General features: G+C 36.8%; 1 protein-coding gene across 2 annotated transcripts in view; it reads left to right on the forward strand.

Moving 5' to 3' along the window:
- MCC (MCC regulator of WNT signaling pathway) overlaps nt 1-19,231 on the forward strand; it is a 159,341-nt gene that overhangs the window by 17,701 nt on the left and 122,409 nt on the right. For both annotated transcript variants that reach the window (XM_072416083.1, XM_072416082.1), the window contains exons 2-3: nt 9,199-9,437; nt 10,747-10,955. In XM_072416083.1, coding sequence (XP_072272184.1) covers nt 9,199-9,437; nt 10,747-10,955 — 448 coding nt within the window. The remainder of the gene's footprint in view (nt 1-9,198; nt 9,438-10,746; nt 10,956-19,231) is intronic.

Here is a 19,231-nt window from a genome sequence, read left to right on the forward strand (position 1 = left end):
TTAGTTCTTGTAGTGACTGCTGAGTGCTAGAATATATGCATATGTGAAAAAGTGTGTTATTGGAGGTGTGCCCCTTAAAGAAATTTTTTTAAGATCAAATTTTTGTGCCAACCCCTAAAAACTTATGGATAGTAACTTCAAATTGGAGAGAAGTTCAGGAATGCATGGATTTGTGGAAGTATGCAAGCAAGTAGTTATTGGGTACAAAAAGGTTGTACAGTTTCTCTCAAGTGTGTTTTCAATTTTCCATTCATTGTACATACTTTTCCATCTAATGTTAAATAATGTATGAATTTTTAATAATTTATGAATTGTGTCCACAATACTAATTATTGTATAGTACAATATTTAATGGTCTTTGCTGTACATAGGTATTGATATTTTTATATAAATGCCAGGTTCACTAACTCTTCTGAAGTAGTCTAGTGCTACAAAATGTGTTGAGCTTGTTTTTTTTTGTCTTGGTGTAATTTTTATAATTCCAAAATAATGGATTGAGAATCCCTGCTTCCTACTATGGCAATTGTACTTTGTAAATGTGGTCTTTGATATCCTACAACTATGGGATCTTTCCATATAATATGTGAATTATCACCGTGGCATATATGAATTAGCTTGTAGTGAACCAATATTTTTATTGTATTTTGTCCTTTGTGCATATTGTTGGATTTTAAAACTTTGGATTGAATAAAGAATGAATGTAATTTTATATTAACTACTGGATGCCATAAAATTCCTTTTGTCTTTGAGCTTGGGGAAACCCAGTGGTTTTAATAATCAATAATCCTGATGGGTATTCCTGTTTGTAATTTATAAATGAATGTTGAGGGGAAAGGAGGTGAGAGATGCTGCAAGGTCATTTATCTTTGACACCACCACTAGTAATTAGGTCCAGTATTCTAATGTTGCCATTCATTGAGCTCTTTCTGGAGTGGACAGTCGGTAGATGTCTTCTTGCTTCCACAGGCAGAAGACTCTCCCAGATCTAGCTAAAAAACAGATTTTACTTTTCTTGTCCTAGCAATAAATTCAGACATGGACTATAAATTAACTGTAATTAGAGCAAGTGTTGAAGATTGTGGTTTGGAATACATGAGTCACTGGCTGAGGGAGCTTAGCATGGTTTCTAGTGTCATATTCTCATAGGGTCAGATGTCTCTAAAGCGTCATTAAAATATCATAGTAAGCAGCAAAGATAAGAGAAACATGCACAGATGAACTGATAAAAAATCATCTGTGCACCTGTCAGGCTTTCACTTGATATGTGTCTGAGGAAAACAATTTTGCTTTAAATATAATTTATTTTAGGCTTTCCATCTGGTTAGCTTTAAAAAGTTACACTTAAAGGCTAAAATCCAAACACTTTTTTGTTGTTGTTTTGCTTGGGATAAAGTGGTAAAAATGTAAGGTTTCAGTTAGTTTCAGCTTATATTTTTGCGATGCCATAGACTTTGACTTCCTTTCCCTATCTCATATGGGAAGCACAGTCATAAGTTTCTACCTTTTCTCACTAAATATTCATACTAAATAAAGTGTTTTGTATCCCAAGAAATTTGCTTTAACCTAATGCTTTACTTTTCTACCTAGTCTGCATTAGTAAGTAAGCCAAAATGTAAACTAAGCTGTGTTTATTAGTGTTGGTGTTCGAATTCAGGTTTTCCCTATATTCAACCCGCAAATGGCGGTTCGAATTTTGGCAGACCTGACCCGAAAAACGTGGAATTTGAAGGCAAACTCCAGATGAACTCTCAATGTAGTTTCTTCATTGAGAGTTCATCTGAGTTCAGTTCCCATGGTCACCGGGCTGTACTTATCATTGAAAAGTACAGTCCGGGGAGTTTGGGAACGTGCGGTCTCAGCTGATTGGAGGCACGTGAGTGCTTTCAATCAGCTGTGACTGCAGGTGAACTCTCAATGGAGTTTCTCCATTGAGAGTTCATCTTCAGTTCAGTTCCCACGGTCACCAGGCTGATAAGTACAGCCCGGTGACCGTGGGAACTTTGCGGTCACAGCTGATTGGAAGCACTCATGTACCTCCTCCAATCAGCAGTGACATGCAGATGGAACTGCTGTTCTGTATGTGTTCTTGGATAGAGAGTCTTGCACTTTCAGGTGCAAGACCATTATTAGTTAGTGGATTTTTTGGTAAACTACAGATGTAGGGTGCTATCATCGAACATTGGCCAGTTACCTAATTGCCAACAAATGACCAACATTTCACATGATGGGCTTCTGCCTATGACAACAGTAATCGTGGTCATTGCTGCCTGTATAAGAGGTCCAATACATCCTGAAAATGTTGCAATTTGGCAATAAATGTATTACTGCTGTGTGCTGGTAATATTTTTACTTACTTGAATAATGTTATTAGAAACTTTTGTTTAATGGTATGAGCAGGCTTCAATTTTATTAGTTATCCCTATTTAGCTCTCACGCATTACATGTATTTTTCATTATTCAGTTTCTTTGTATTGAATTTTGTTTTCCTTTGCTAAGAATATTACCCTAACCTTTTTGTTGAGGGATCTTAAATTACATCATATGGTTATGTGTGTTTCTACAATTTTCTGCTAAAACACAAAAAATATTATTTATTTTAATATATTTATTCTTTTGTAAGGACAACTCTGCGCCCACTGACACTCGCCAGAGTGCTTGGTAAATACCCTGTCCTTCTGGGTGTAGAGACATGTCAGTTCCTCCAAGGATGCAGGAGTGTTTAGTCGTCCGACCAGATCATGAGCAAGAGGAAAAGATTAATCCTTTTGTAAGCTCGGACACCTTCTGACACAGGGTTTGGATTAGCAGCTCTTAGAAACAAAGCGGTACTGGTGTTTTCACGAGAAAATCTGTCACTTTCCCTGAATTGCTGTGAGTGGCGTTGTCTCTAGTACCATTGAAGGTATAATAACTAAATTGAAAGTTTGTCTCAGAAACATACAAATAGTCAAAAGATTTAAATGCTGTTGTGCAATTAAAATGATGTCTTTATTTCAGTGGACCTGATTACAAACATAAAGCATACAGTACATGCTCTGAACATACTATATATGTGCCTGCTTTGAGGTTTTATATGATAAACAGATAAAATCTAAATGTGGGGGAATGGGAAAAGTGTTTTAAGGTGTATGCATGTGTATATACCTGTGTGGGTGTGTGGAATATATATTTTTTTATATATCATATGAATGTATCTAGTTTGTTCTTGTTACAGGAAGTTCCAGAGTTAATGAATGTTTCCCCAAAGAAATATTATGTAACGATTTTAATATCTAAAATAACAAGCATATTTAATTAGGTGCAGATAGAGAACACGGCTTCATGTGCAGTATAGCTTGGGGCAATGCTTTTTTGATCTGGGTTAAATGTAAAAACATTCTAGGTGTTTTCAAATTTTTTTTTTGTATAAAAAGCTTGCTTGACACTTTTTAGAAATAGATTTGCAAGCTCAGTTGGACCACGCAGATCATTAGTGCTTTGAGCTTTCCTGCAGACATGCCTCCTTGTCAAATACCTTTGGACTGGTGGTAGAAGAAAGGGAAATTCAGTGCTTTGTCCAAAGTAACTAATTTTATTTATTCTAATTGCACGGCATATTACAAAGTATCACCAGTGTTTTTTTTGGACATTTAGCTTTTGTTGTGTATTATTTTTTTATTTATTTTTTTAGGAAAGCCAGAACAAATACCCTTTCTGCCATCTGAGCCCGTCGATGTATCCCAAATAATTGCTTGTACTTCCACTTTAGAATATTCACTTTAAAAGGAAAAAAATATATATACATAGGTCATTTTTCTTTTCTATGTAACCGTACCTGTGCATGGGTGCTGTTGTAAGCTCATTATTTCCTGACTATTGCTCTTAGGTAACATGCTAATAATCATTTACATAAGGTCTAAATCTCTAGATCGGTCTTGGTGCCCAAAAGAACACTTGAAATAATGTTTACGACTCTGGGAACCATTGCTGAACATGCTATTTGCAGTTTCAAGTATGATCAGTAACTTTTTTTTGAAAGTTTCAAAGAATATGAATAAGAATTTTTTAAAACACTTAGAATTTTCAGTAAAAATAAAATAAATTGTTGTCAGTGGGGAAAAAAAAGGTTTCTTACATAGGTGTTCAGCGGGATACCATACCCTTACATCCCCATAACTTTTAAAACATTTGTTTTAAACATTTGTTGTCAGCATAGCGTGCCATCACATTGGTTGTCGGGTTTGTGTCCCACGATTGGCAGGCACTGTAGTGCCCATTTCTAATGGTGATCAGGGTAGCACAGCATTTTCCCAGGCCCTTTTTAGCTGGGCGGACCATCCAGCACTTTTCAGTCACAATACGGGGGCCACCACCCGCCTACAGCTTCTTCCCACCCAGCTTAAAAACTTTTCCGGGGAGAATACTGTAGTACACCTTTTAACTTGGTACTCATTGTAAAAAAAAAAACTCTTGCATTAGTGATCATTGAAGAAGTGACCTTTTTATATTCAATGTAAACCAAAAATGCTGCCCTAACTTGGATGGTGGGTTTCAGATCAAACTGTCTCTGCTTAGGGAACCTCTACCTCTAAAGAAATTCTGGTTGGAAAGGTATTCCTGGTCATGGTGTGATTAGGTCCGTGAGTGAATCTCCCTAGCTGAGATATGGACAGCAGTAAAGTCTTGGCAATGGCTCCAGAGGACTTCTCCATAATGGTAAAGCAAACCTTTTAACTTCACATGGGATCACTCTGATAACTGACCGTTGGTGTATGAATGGCTGTTATTCTTTATAGTTACAGCTATGTCTGTTTATTTAGGAAGTTCTTTTTTTTAAAAAAACAAATTTTATACCTTTTAGTAAATTCTCCATGCTGCCTATCATCTCAGATCTCATGGAGCTGTCCTAAAATGTTAATAGAATTCCTTTACAGAGCAGAGGCACCACCCTGTCTTGTGGTTATAGCACATGCAAAGGAAAGGCCATGGTCAAGCTTTATGTGCACTTGGCTCTATTGGCTTTCAAACTCACAGGACATAGAAGCTTGTAGGGTATCAGGGCCTAATGAGAAAATAAAATGCCCCAATATCAGCACATTTCTCAATGGGCATGGGAGCGTTTTTCCTCCCAGTGACCAGCACTATGTGGAATGCTTGTGAGCCTTGCACTTAGTTCTGTATACTGCAGGTTTTAGAGTCCTTGCCACATTTGATGTATATTACATATTCCTAACCAAAGTCTTATTTAACCATTACCGGTTGCTATGTAGTTTTCAACTATAATAAAGAAAATGAAGAGGTGATAACTGCAATTAAAATACACTGCCCCACTGCACCTTATACTGCCTTAGCCAAAAGTATTCTGTGCTTCCATCTAATCAACCATTCATTGGACCTACCTTCACACAACAGAGGGGGTGATGTCTCTACACCCCTGTCTAACACTTAAAGCATCCCTAAACTCAGAAATGTCACTTTACATAAAAGGGTTAACAACCATTTTATGTAAGGTAAAAATTATGTTTGTTATGTTTTTTTAAAGTGCAAAATGAATGGCAGTGCAAAGCTTCTGGGATGCTCGGGCATGCGCAGAAGGAGCACCCAACAACCTCCCGGGATGCGTGACGTAGGTATCCCGGAAAGCTCTTGAGTGCTCCCTCTGCGCTTGCTTGTTTGGGAGCCTTTTCTCGCAATGAAAAAAGTTTTTTTTCCATCCTACGTCACCTGACATCATGCCTGGGTCGGGTGACGTAAGATGAAGAACACGGAAGAAGAAACGAAAATAGCAGCACCCGAAGCGCCGGCTCCAGGGCGACTCGGGACCTGATGCAAGACACCCCTGGAGGAATCAGATTGCCCTGCAGGATTGAAGGTAAGTGTATATATTTTTTTTTTTGGCAGTTTTCAGTATAGTTCCTCTTTAAGGTTCTGGTTTTACCTGTGATAGAGGAAACATTGATGGATTGAGGAGGATCAAAATGGCCAAGATGATATTTAATTTTTAATATGGTGCACTCAGAATGTATGTTCAATGCCTATATTCTGTGTACAGAATTACATAAATAATAGATACCGGTATGTTTAATTTTTAAAAACTGAGTACTGGGGTTTATTTATGTCAGATGCTGGTTTATAACGTAGAAACTCAAGAGTATTTTGTGTGTACAAGCATTGCAGTGTATACTATATGTAAGTTTAGATGTTTTTTTACTAGATCCATTTAAACCAAGCCCCATATCCAACTCAAAGCTCACCATGAGTAGTTTTTCCTTGCTCACTGCACATCTTTTCTGCATCTGAAAATCTTTCTAATGTTTGGTTTATCACATATAGTCAGCACCTTCATTTGCCTTCACAACTATTAATCCTTTGGCGGGCTCCAAATCAGCATTCCATGTGCCTCTGCCTTTGTGTTGTGGAATTTGTAAATGTTTGCATCATTACATCTATTAAATCCTGAGGCTTTAGTAGCCTAGTGAGGTTCCCAGTGGGGAAGCCGTCTTAAATACCTTCATTAAGTTGCTGAGAGCTAATCAGCACTAAAGTGTTAATGCCCTGCTACAATGTGGCGGAGGCAGGTTTTCACATTCTACTACATGTTCTTGTGTGACCATAAAGATAAAAAGGTTTCATTTGGCGTTGTCACACGTGATAAAAATAGCTTCTTTCATGTTGTATTCACATTTTTCTGGTCAGAATACCTTTGTCTCAGCACTTTGTGGGTCTTACAAGAGGCTGAAACAGAGCACTTATGATGAGGTGTGAATTGTATGGAAGGAGCACAGCATAGTCTAATTTTGGGCTCTCTTCACACTTGATGTGTGTTAATTCATACATTTATGTATGTATGTTTATGCAATTTGTACTATCTTATGATTTTGGTTTAGATTTTTTTTCATTAATTATCCAAAGCATGGGAGTAACATTCACAATAAAAATGTTGCAGGTGCATTGAAAAAACACTATACAATTCATGCATTTATAGAAATGAATGAAATAAGAGATATGGAGATCTATATGCATAGATTTACTAATGCAGGAAAATAGGCAGGCCTGCTTTAAATCTACTGTAAAGGGTCCACTTGCAACTAACTCCAGTCTAGAGGGGCAAGATCTGTAAACCATTTGCCTTTCTAACAGATACGGGGTTTGGTTTGCAGAGTCAGAAAGTACTGTATATAGAAAAATCCTGGCCCGTACGTGGTCCTTGTGGTGTTGGACTGCCCCAAAATAAAGCATTAAATATGTAAAACATTTACCTTTTTTTATATACTGTGTTCTCTTGTTCCATCCTTTTTTTTGCATCTTTGTATGTCTGATTTCCATCTGGGGTTTTTTGTTAACACATGCTTTCTCCAGCGTTGGTTGAACATCATTTACTGGCATTCTGATACTGATAGTAGTGTATTATGCCCTTGTATAGTTTGACAGCATGGCTGCTTGTAGCCACAACCAGGAGTTTCCAAAAAAAAAAAAAAAGAACCATTAGTAAAAAGCAAACGATGCCTGTTTAGTGTTTCAGCAGACTTCTCTTATTTGGATGCTGAAAGTGTGTGGCAATAGGTTGGTACAGTCAATGGGTGCGTGATAAAAGGTTTTTTTTTTTTTTGTTTTTTTTTTTACCATTTGTTTAAAGAAACATTATTTAAACGTCCAAAAAGTAGTCAAGTTAACTGATATAAAACAAAAATAGAAGGTAACAGTAACAGCCAATATAATCACAATCAGAATAAACCACATGGGGAGGGGTATGGGGTTAGGTGGGACTTAGGTATAACACTTTTAGTCATAATACTTTCATAAGGTAAAGGGGGGACAAGTGTCTCAGCAAGACACTCAATGCCAAGTGTCCCACATTGAGAACAAATCACCCTTCTCCCCCAGGGGTCAGAGGACTTTATAAAAAGTTGGTTAAGAATGTCTTTTGATCCAAAATAAAATCATTAGGCCAGAGTAGAATAGAAAATGAAATGATTGTTTGCATCAGGAGTTGAACATATGGCCACCATAGGTGTCAAGCAGTTGTTTGGAAAATGTTCAATGCCTGGTCATTAATCAAGAATCTGCCCATGTGTGGCCAGCTCATAGTTGAGCTGTCTTTCTGATGAATGCTTTCATTTAAAGCTTGGCACTCTTAGTACACCACTGCAATGGTACAATGCTAGTCACTCATACTGGCTTGGTGATAGAAATGTAAAAAAACAGAACATACCTAACACATGTTGCACTGAACTGAGGCAATTTCTAACATCAATAATTATAAGGAATAGATGCTGAAGACATTGCAACATCCTGATGCATAGCAGACATTGGAAAATGTGGTGACATGATCTCTTTAAAATAGTTGAAACCCATTCTTTATCTGATATAACCCTTATTTTTGAATTCTTTTCAATGTGTTATTTGTTTCCCCAAATATGATACCTGGTAAACGTTCTAAAATATTTTGTCCTGGAACTTCTTATGGGGTGACAATAATGCTCCTGCTTTGTCAAGCTGTTGGAGACTACAAGCTGTCATGCCAATACATTGCAAAGGCAGGATGCATTTAAAACTTCTGGAAGACATCCGTAGCCCTGAGATTCAAAAATATATAGAAAAAAAGTATTTTATGATGGGATTGCATTTGTTAGGTACACAGTACTTTAGCAAACTAAGTGTAATTCATTTGGGGTTTCTCTGCTTTAACGGTATGAACAACATACTTTTTAAGAAAGTGTTGGCCAAGACATCTGTCATGTGGTCTCTGCAGATGGGAAGGATTATTAATCAGACAGAGAAATGAATTGACCATCTCTGCATGGATGTCATTTTCCCAAAACCCCTTTGGCAGACCAACTGGTAGAAAGGGGTAAAGAGCCCAATTTTCTAGGTGAAAGTTATGTTTTTAAACACATCAGTCATTGTTTATCCATAAGCTGGATTGGATTAAATTTGTTTTATGGACAAAGCCATGTTAAAACATTCTTAGAGGTTAAATAAAAACAGGATGTAAAGAACATCTATGTTTGAAATGATGGTAATTAGGTCTGCATTGTTTTTTCTAGACTTGAGCCTTGTAGTTTTTCCCTCTGTCGTATTAAGCTGTGAGATTGATGGCTAGAACGGCAGGTCTCTAGATGTACACAATCTGTGTGAGCTCTTGTTTGAATGCATGCACTGAATAGGGTCAACAGTTGTTTGGCACTGTGACAATGCCCTGTTTAATCTGTTTTCCAGGAATGATTTATTAATGGTTTGCCGCCAGCTGAACATGGAGGATTCGGTGGCTGAAATCATGCTTCAGCTTGGCGCCGACGAAAACGGGAAGATATCATTTCAAGATTTCAGCAAATGTCGTATGCAGCTTGTACGTGAAATCAGAAAGGAAGAAGTGGATTTGTCGGACGACTCTTGCAAGAATAAAAGACTGCGTGATCGAATCACCTCCTGGCCCACTGGGAGCGATCACAGCTTAGGTGGGTTCTCTTTGCAACACTGTTTTGTACATGTATAGAGTGATGCTAGTATTTAAAGTGCGGTGCTGTTGCAAGTGGTTTAAAATATTTAAAGAACCTTTATGAAGAATAATAATTTGGTATCCTCTATCATTATATATTCATCGGACAATATTCATCACAGTGAGGAAGGAAGCTAACCCAAACCAAAGATTACCAAGTCATTATCCTGTTTGGTGTGACCTTTTTCACTTCTTATATTCGTCATCATTTAACACTATATTGTTGCATTATTTGTTTTAGTGATTGCTTTCTTAAAGTATTTCAGACTGCAATGCACATTCCATATTTTAAGAACTTGATGCTATATGTCTGTTTCCTGATGTACTATCATTATGTTCTTATCTGTGTTGTACTAAAATGTTCCATAAAAATTATTTAAAGTTAAAAAAAAAAAAAAAAAAAAAAAGAGGAAACCTCAAACTGAAAAAAATAATCTTTTCACTGGGCTATTTCTGTAAGTGTTTTACTTACGGAAGAAGAAATTATTTTAGTAATGGCTAAGCATTGTTGAGGGCTTCCCTAAATACACACCAGACATGGGAATAAAGTGGCACACACCTAGTTAGGAGCTGGATGCTTTCTTCAGAGTTGATCATATGCTAGGGAGGGCAATTCAGTGGTTATTTTTTGTAGATGACTGCTAATCTGAACGGTGGGGGGGAAATATATAGAACTATGTAGGTTTTTTATCATTAAAAAACACATATTGATTTTTTTGTTTCAGCTTTGTGACACTACAATACATTTTACCTATTTTTGAGGTACAGGATTTAGGACAACTATTTTCAACCAATTGGCTCTAGCATGTTTTAAAGTATTACTATACCAAATTGACATGTGTAGCAAATGTTTAGTGGAAGTGAGAGGTTGTCTTGTCTAAAGAATCCCCTTTGGCATTTATCTTTATGCACCCCTCACTGCATAGTTGCTTTATTGCAATGTTAAGTCCTATCACTCCCTAATGTCTTTGTTGGAGTTTTCATTGGGTTCACTTTCTCCTCCAAATGTGACAGCCCAAACATTGCTTCCTTGGCCCCATGATCCTTTGTGCCTAGATAAATGAGTTCTTACTTGGGGATCTGACAAATCCCAGAGTGGACAAATTGACTTATTCTCTTTTAATACTTACTGTACAAAATGTATTTGCTAATATGTGCCATTTTCATTCATTTCATTTTTTACCCCATTTAAAAAGGTGATGTGTGGGTTTTACATAATGAGCGAAGTGACCAAAATGCCATCTGTGTATTTATTCTGTTTTATGCAGGAGCTCTATCAGGAGCTAGGGAGAGTTGGGAGTATGATTCTGGAGCACGAGACCTCCAGAGCCCAGATCCTCAGAACCAATCCATCATGCACAAGTTTTTGGAATTTGGGGGTAAAGCAACCACACAAGCAGCTCTACAAAGACTTCTTTCTCAAAGCTCCTGCCTTGGCAACAATGTTGGGGGAAGCTACCTGGAACTTGCCAATACTGTAAGTAAGCTTTTGCTATATGCTGTGCATATTTGAGAGTTATTTCATCTACCTTTTTGTTGGTGCCTAGCTCAAGGATCTTGTCATTGCTGCATCTGCAGTTGTCTTTGGCCAGTGGATGATCACTTATGGTATAACTCATGAGTTTCTGTAGAAGCTGTCTCTGACGTTCAGGTCCATTCTTGGTTATGCTAAGAATAGAGTGGAGCTTTACACTGCATGACGCATGTGACTTGCAGAGTAATCAAAAAGCCACCAGTAGCGAGCAGCAGGTTTTCCTTAAAACAGACTTTGCATGTCTCTTGCCAAAAAGCCCACTCAAGCTTCCATTCACTTTCTTTCCTGTGGATGCAACTGGAAATGAGTAAAAAAAATCTCTCCAAAGTAGATAGTCATCCCATCTTATTTATGCCCCCTTCTAAAATTGTTTGCCTATGACCAATAGTAAGGGTTTATGTTCTTAATGGGGGGAGGGTGATAATAAATACTTGATAAAATGTTTAACCCCATTCTGGTTCACACACAAGTAAAAAATGTTTTTGCCTTTACATGGTGGTGAACATATCAGGAGTTGGGATACATTTTAAGGTTAGGTTTGAGATTTGTCAATAAGCCATGGGTTCACTGCACTGAAACCTATGCAGAGAAATCTTTCATTATATGGTCTCCCCCTTTTTTTTCTGAAATGTGCGTATTTTATTAAAAAAAAAACAAATAAATAAAAGGAGGTAGGGAATAGAAAAGCCCCAGCAATAGATTTTCACCAGGATCTAAATAGCTAACATCATGCCCCTGTCTATGTAGAGACCTAGAAAGTAAAAGCTTTTTCATGTTTTATTGTTGAATTTTTGACTTGGAAAAGTGAAATTACCAGAGAGAGAAGTGAGAAAGTTGAGCTTTACTACCTATGGAGATAGAGGTCCCAACACTGGACCTGAACTATGGACCATTAAGCTAGCACAGCACACTACCTAGGTGGACAAATGGATAGTGGTTTGTTTTAGTCTAACGATTTGATGTTTTCCAATTTGAATATTGCCCATTGAACTTCCTCTATGACAATATCGCTATACAAAGTGAATGTCACTATACAGCGTGGGATTCATCTGGGTTTTCCTTTGAATAAATGTCTTTTTGGAAATGTTAATCTGCGACTAAGGGATACTGAATCCTGATTGAACTGTGTAACACCATTACATTATTGCACGCTTAATTATGTCCAATCTCTAGGTTTTAGCAACATTTCCATCCTACTGTTGTGGTTTTAAAATGTAATTGAAATTCCACACATTTTGCAGAGAGACTGATTTGTTTAAATGATAGCAGTAATTTTCTGCAGTGTACATTTCCGTCTATTAGAGCGTATTTAAATTATAATGAACATCAGGATGGGAGAGTGTCTTTTCATTTTAGGAACTTGTGTTGAGTAAAATTTCATCTGTGATTCCCCAAGGACGGCATTTTTAAATTACAAGTGACAGAAGTCTAATTAACAAAGAACAAATAGTAATTGCCATCTTCAAGTCGAGAAGTCAAAAAAGTGGTTAATGTATGCAATTTTCTTTTTCTTTTTAGGCTTTATTTTGTTGTCTGCCATCCATCACTCTCTATCCTTACTGCTTATAAAGTCTTAGGAGATTGTTCTTTCAGCCAGTTTCCTTTAGGTACTAGTAGACAAGGGAACCTAAATTTTAAAGGTGAAGATTAGCTATATCTAGGGAACACCTATAAGTCTTCATTGTGCCTAAACAATTCATAAAGGTTCACCTATTTCTGGAAGTGTGTGTGAAAAGTAGTAGAGCATTTACTGCTTTGGGAATGTGTCTAGGTCTCATAGTGGAATTTGCAGTGTGAGATTGGAGACGCGGCCTCTGACTGCTGGTCTCTGGGAAAACTGAAATATGGCCACTGCTAATTATCCTCTTTGTTGGAGACGTTTAAATAAAAAAGGAAAGCCCTGTTTTAGGCAAGGTTGCTGCCAATAAGGAGAAACTGTGCAAAGCAAGGCATGAAAAGTTGCTGCATAGGAAATATAAGTTCCTACAAGATCACAAGCAATACCGGTACATGAAATTGATGGATTTGTTTTTCAATTCAGTTATTTATATTACACAATATAGCTAGCATAAATAAAAACATGCTTGTCCAGTTGTTGGTATATTGCACATTAAGGGATTTATTTATAAAACATGGAATCTGAGATTCTCTGGTGGGAATCAATTACTACCATTGAAAACATAAACTTTGAAGATTGCCACCAGAGAATGTTAAAAGGAATGTCAGATTCCCTGTTTTATAAATGTGTACAAGTGTTCTAGTTAGTTATGGAGATCACCTGACCAGAAAATTCGGACTGCTGCTGTATCGGATCACAATTAAATATTGACATGACTAAAATCCACCATTTTAAATAAAACTTGCCATCTTCTATTTATGAGCAACATGTTTTTATTATTTGTATACAGCAACTATAAAGTTTGGCTTTTTTTTCTATAATTTACTAGCTTAGTCCCCCCCAATTATTTTGGATTAATACCTCCCTCCCATCTGAGAATAGGTTACAGCTATAGAATCAACAAAAATTACCTTGCATCTGTTACTAGTGTGATAAATAACCCAATGATACTTCATTGTGTAAATTAGATTATCTCTCCTTTCCAAGTGTAGGACAGGGCTTTAATTTCATGTGCCAAAACAAATTTTTTTTGTAATATATCAAAATTTATATATTAGTTCTGACATGTTAGGCACCAGATTGTCCGTGCCAAAAAATAATGTTCTGAAATCAGCATAGCAACACTGCAATAAGGCTCTGCCTTTGTCTGCCTAAGATATAGTCAGGAAATGTCATAAAACAAACATGCAGGAATGTTTAAATCACTTTGGATAAAGTGTATTTTCAGGTTTATATTAACATATTGAGTGATTTGTATAATTCTAAGGAAAAAAAAAACTTGTTATGGTATACAAATTGCTCGTTGTTGAGGATCAGATGATTGAATTGGACTGTTTGTATAGTAATTTTCTACACAGAATACAGATAATGTATCCTACTAGACTCTTGTTTATGTGAAATAACCTGTGATTCTTTGTTTTTATGGTGACAAATTTTCACTCTGGATCAGCTAATCATAAAACTCTTCTTTAATTATAGACTGAGTAAAATTGCACTGGGTGGCTCAGCGCACCTTATGTGTGCCGTATCAATTTTACTATGATTGTTAAGGGTAAAATTTATAGCTTACTGCAATGCAGCTGATTTTGGAATCTTGCCTAGCACCAATATTAATAAGACATTTCTAGTGTTATCCAATATCCAATTTCCTTTTTGCAGCAATATTATGCTTTCAATGGGCTGGGAAAAGACTTGCTTTTGTTTAATAAAAAAATATCCTTTCAAGCATTTTATACATCTTATGTGCCTTATTCATCCCCACTGACTAATTAAAAATAACAAAAGATCAAATTAGATGTCAGTGGGCAAAAGTTCAACCACATTGTCGACTTAGCCATTTTGTCTATATTGGTTGCTTTATTCTTTTTGAAAAGGATTACAGTCACTGTTCCTCATAAAGTTTTACCTAGAACAATCCAGCAAAATTTCAGTAACACAAATAGCTGTTTAGGGCAGTAAGTGGCTCATTTATATACAGTTTAGATTGGAGCTGTGGTCATAGTAAAATGACATATGCAGCCTGACACTAGCTAACAGAGTTTTCTGTTTCTGTACCTGTTACAAAGTAACTTTTTTTTTTTTTACAGAAAAAAAAAGTTAGGCAATGTGAATATAGGATTTTTTCACCCCCACCTCATTCAGCTATGTTATGTGATTTGCCCTATCACCTCTATCTGTCACTTTCTGCCTATTGGGGGGGGAGGAGGAAGTTATTGGCAGGCTTAACATGGTTTGCAAATATTTATTAAAGTTGCTTCTCCTAAAATAATTTTTCACCTGCCTGTGACTAAACTACATCTCACTTTCTGCCTGCCACTTAAAATTAGAATCTGCCCATCAGTGGGTGCCTGTTACTGGGACAATTTGCCTTTATCTTCCTTTTTAGTGGAACCTGTCTTTTGATGATATCTGCCTGATGTAGGTAATATTAGTAAGTCATTTTTTTGTGTTTTCATCAATATCTATATGTCATTCTTCCTGGATGGACATTTACTTTAATGTGGCCACGACCTCAAATTTTGCCATTAGGAGTCATATGGAAGTTTTATTTATTGACCTATCTTCTCTGGATGGTATTCATCTGTCACTGGTGCATGCAATCACCAATTTACATCCCTACATAAAGATGTACAATTCTGCTAAAAACAAGCTTAGGTGTCTGTGTACTTGATAGGTTTATGGCTGTATAAAAAATGCTTTTTAAAAAATGCAGTGTTTACTTTGATGAAATAGACACCTTGTTATCGTGGCTTACTGGCTTATCTGATTCAATTCAGATTTACAGTTGGTCAAATTGTGCTTGAAAACTAAAAGCCTTGCTGCTGTTGGCTACCACTTTAGCCATTTCACAGTGCTCTTGAAATCCTTTGTAACTTTTCTAGTGTGTATTTGAAAAAATCACAACTAAAACAATTTTTGAAGCATATATGTGTGTGTGTATGTATGTATGTATGTATGTGTATGTGTGTATATGTGTATATATATATATATATATATACACACACACACATTAGCTGATTACCCGGCGTTGCCCTTGTATTTATTTATTGCAATATTACATTATACAGGAAAAGGAATCAAATAAAGCTATAGTGATTTTCTTGTCTATGGTGTTGTTTCATTTTTTTTGCCTTCGATTGCACTCAGGCAATTGCCTTACGTTTTCCTAAAGGCATTATTACAGGCCAGAAATTTGTAAGAGTCCAAAAAAAAAAAAAAATGTAAATATATAAGCAAAAGGCATACTGTCACTGAGCAATACATACATACTTATATGGGAAAAAAGGGAATATAATTGTTCCACTGTAAAGCATCTTATCTTAAATTTTGGTAGATTTTATTTTCTGTAACATAGGTCTTTAGAATTTACCATACATTTCAGTGAAGTACATAACTTATATCTCTCTTGAATCAATGGAAAATAAATGGTAGTAGAGAGTTAAGATTCTGGCTGTAGGAGGCTTTTCCACAAATGACTCCCGGTGTTCTCCCCTTTTTAGCCAGGCACACCACCCGGCACGTTTCAGTGATCACCCGGCTGTTTTTGGGTGGTTGCTGAAAAGATGGGTTGAGTTCTTTTTTTTTATAGTTTTTGTATGAAAGTTAACATTTTACTGGTCATTTTAACCTTAAGCTGTGTTGGGGTAACCTCAGAACCTGCTGTTAAGTGACCATGACTGAATTCAAGACGATAGGCACCAATTGGGGTCTAGAACATGTATGACTTGTGAAGTTTATGCTTTCACTACATGTCTGGTAGGGATCACCTTTAAAGGAATTCCAGGTATTCTTTACTAAAATAGTTAGGTGCATTTTGGTTTTTCAGTGGCTGAATGATGTCTTTGATGGAATTTGGTATTATTTGTTTTGTATTTACTGGCCCTTTTTTCATTGTGTAGCTATGCTCAGATGGTCTTGTTTCTGATTGAATGTCCCATATTACATAACTGCTGTAATTCCCAGCACTTTGGTATTCATTTAGTAAATGGATGATGTTTTAGACCAGGCTTGTGGTTAGCACAATATTTTTAAGTAAATGTATTCACAGTCACAGTTTATAAGTCCCATGACACAGGTCTGTGAATGCTTTATCATCAGGTTTCAAACCAAATCAGAGACACTTACCTTATAAATATTTAAACCGTTTTCCTTTGTGCAGCCTTTTACTCACATCATAAACATAGAAACATGGATATACCAGTAGCAGAGAGAAGCATTTATAAGATTATCTGCAGCTTTAATTTTTGAAACCTTTGATAAGGTTAAACATTTTATCTTTTGTAATATTACTCTGTTGTAAAGCCACAGCCGGTACTTTTGGTTATAGTGTATCATGTGAGGGTCTACTTCATCCAGTGAGGCAGTGTTGGGTGAATGAGAAGCCAGTATCTAGGCTCAATCTTTCCCATGGATATATAGTATTGCCTATACAAGTCTAATAATGTCAAACCAAATATATATATTTGTATATATTTAGCCCCTGTATACTTGGGGCTTCTTCGCTTGTAACCATATGCATTCTATTCGGTGGCCTGCACTGTAGCATTAGTACTGATTGGCTCACACTGCCTGTCCAGTTGCTGTCTGAGTGCTGCTGCTGATCAGGGGATTTCAGATATTTTTAAAGGGAAGCTCTTCCCATTACTGAATGCTCAGATGGAATGGGGTATACAGTGTTTACCACAGTTTTTTTGTCAAGCTGGGTGGGAAGAAGTTGTAGGCAGGAGGCAGCCCTGTATTTTGACCCAACTCCTCAGTAACTACACAAAAACTGCCTGGTGGTTACTGAAAAGTGCTGGGTTGTCCGCCCCGCTAAAAGGGGCTGGGGAGAACGCTGGGTATATTTTACAATTTTAACGGGAAGATCTCCTCCAAACCTGTCAAGCATCCTACAATTGGAGATAAGTTTTAAACCAAATACCAGTTGTTACTGCCCTAAAGTCATTCTCTTGATATTTTTGTGTGATCCATTAAAGGGCAACGGATTGCAGTATTTAGTTCACAAATAGCCAAAAGGTAGGCTCAGCCTATAATAGGCTTGCTATGGAAAGCCTGTCATTACCTTGCTAGAATTGGTGAGATTTTTCTGCTGGGAATTCACCAGCACCAAGCATTGCAGTGCACCGCTGATTAACATTAAGGTAGAGTTGCCATTTAACGGTAAATGTTTAGTTGTTGCTAAAATAATTTATTTACACTCTCCCTGCCAATAGTTTTCTTGATGTTTTTTGTTTTCTTTATGTTGTAGTATAGCATTTTAGTGTTCAGTAAATACTATAAAAGTGTAAGCCACAGCTCCATATATTTAATGTCACCATATGTCTAGTGCTCTATATGAAATCTATCATATTACATAAACATACAGAGATTAGTGGATGTTGCAGCTATCAAAGGATATCAGCACACTGAGGAAAATTGTTAACAGATTGCAGTCGTTAAGCCATGCTGTTACAGGGATGCTCTTCTATTGCTAGTTTAACAGATTTGTTTGAATATTTACAGCAGTTGTAATGACCATTCCCTGATGAGATCGTTTTTTAGACGGTTTCTTCTTACGTTTTTTTTTTTCCGTGTTGCATGGAAACCTGATGGACTCCCTGACCTGTAACTTTATTCTGTACTGAAAAACCCCAGTGAATTAATTTGAATTGTCCTTTATATCTGCTCTGCATTTTAAAAAGGATAGGGAGGGGGTTAAAAGCACAGCAAGTGAACAGAGTAAATTGTTGGACAGAAGTTTACTTAACATTTATATTTAATATCGCTGGAAGGCACATGTGGAATGGTTCCTTGGGCAGGAGCAGAAGAAGTGAATAAGTGTTATTGGCTGCATTTTTTACTTTTGTTCTTTTCAATTTTACTTGTCTGGGCTCGTGGGTCTAATTGTTAGTACTGAAAAAGTGGATGGATGTGATTCCAGAGTCTGTAGCTTAAATAATATGTGACCTTGCAGGCTCCTGATTAGTGGACTGTCTAGTAGAGAAGTTCTGTGCAGACGCTCAATTAATGCCACTCGAAATGACTTTTAATGATCATTTTGGTTGATTTAGCTGCAAGTAATTTCTTTACAGATGAAGTGTATGTTCTTTTCTTTGGAGAGGGATGGGGGAATGTACCCTGCTGTGTCCTCTCCATAGTTTGTTAGATATCAGTAGTCCCATGATTCAGCATGGCAGATAACAATGTTGTGGGACACCTGCTTTAATGTTAGATTTTGTGCCTGACATAAAAACAAACAGTCATCTAAAGTGATGAAAATCTAGTATCTCTATGAAGCTTTAGTCACCTCATATACATTTGGGACGAAGGTTATATTGTAGATGGAGTTGTGTGATTTTTCCATTGGGCAGATATTTGATATTTTGACAGCAGTTTTTCTTTTAAAGGGACATTCAGACCAATGGCTGGAGCAAGTGTTCCCACATGGCTCCTGGGGGCACCTTGTCCGCTTCTTGGCTGCTAACTGTGCTGTTTCCTAAAGAAATATAAAAGTGAACTTTAAAAGAACTAGCACTTGCAGATTTGGCAGCCAGAAGAACTGCCCACCGCTGTCCCTATTCATTGTCTATGGGCTGCCGCTGGTAGACAGTACATGTAGCAT

This window comes from Pyxicephalus adspersus, chromosome 6 (genome assembly GCF_032062135.1).
Source record: "Pyxicephalus adspersus chromosome 6, UCB_Pads_2.0, whole genome shotgun sequence".
NCBI lineage: Eukaryota > Metazoa > Chordata > Amphibia > Anura > Pyxicephalidae > Pyxicephalus > Pyxicephalus adspersus.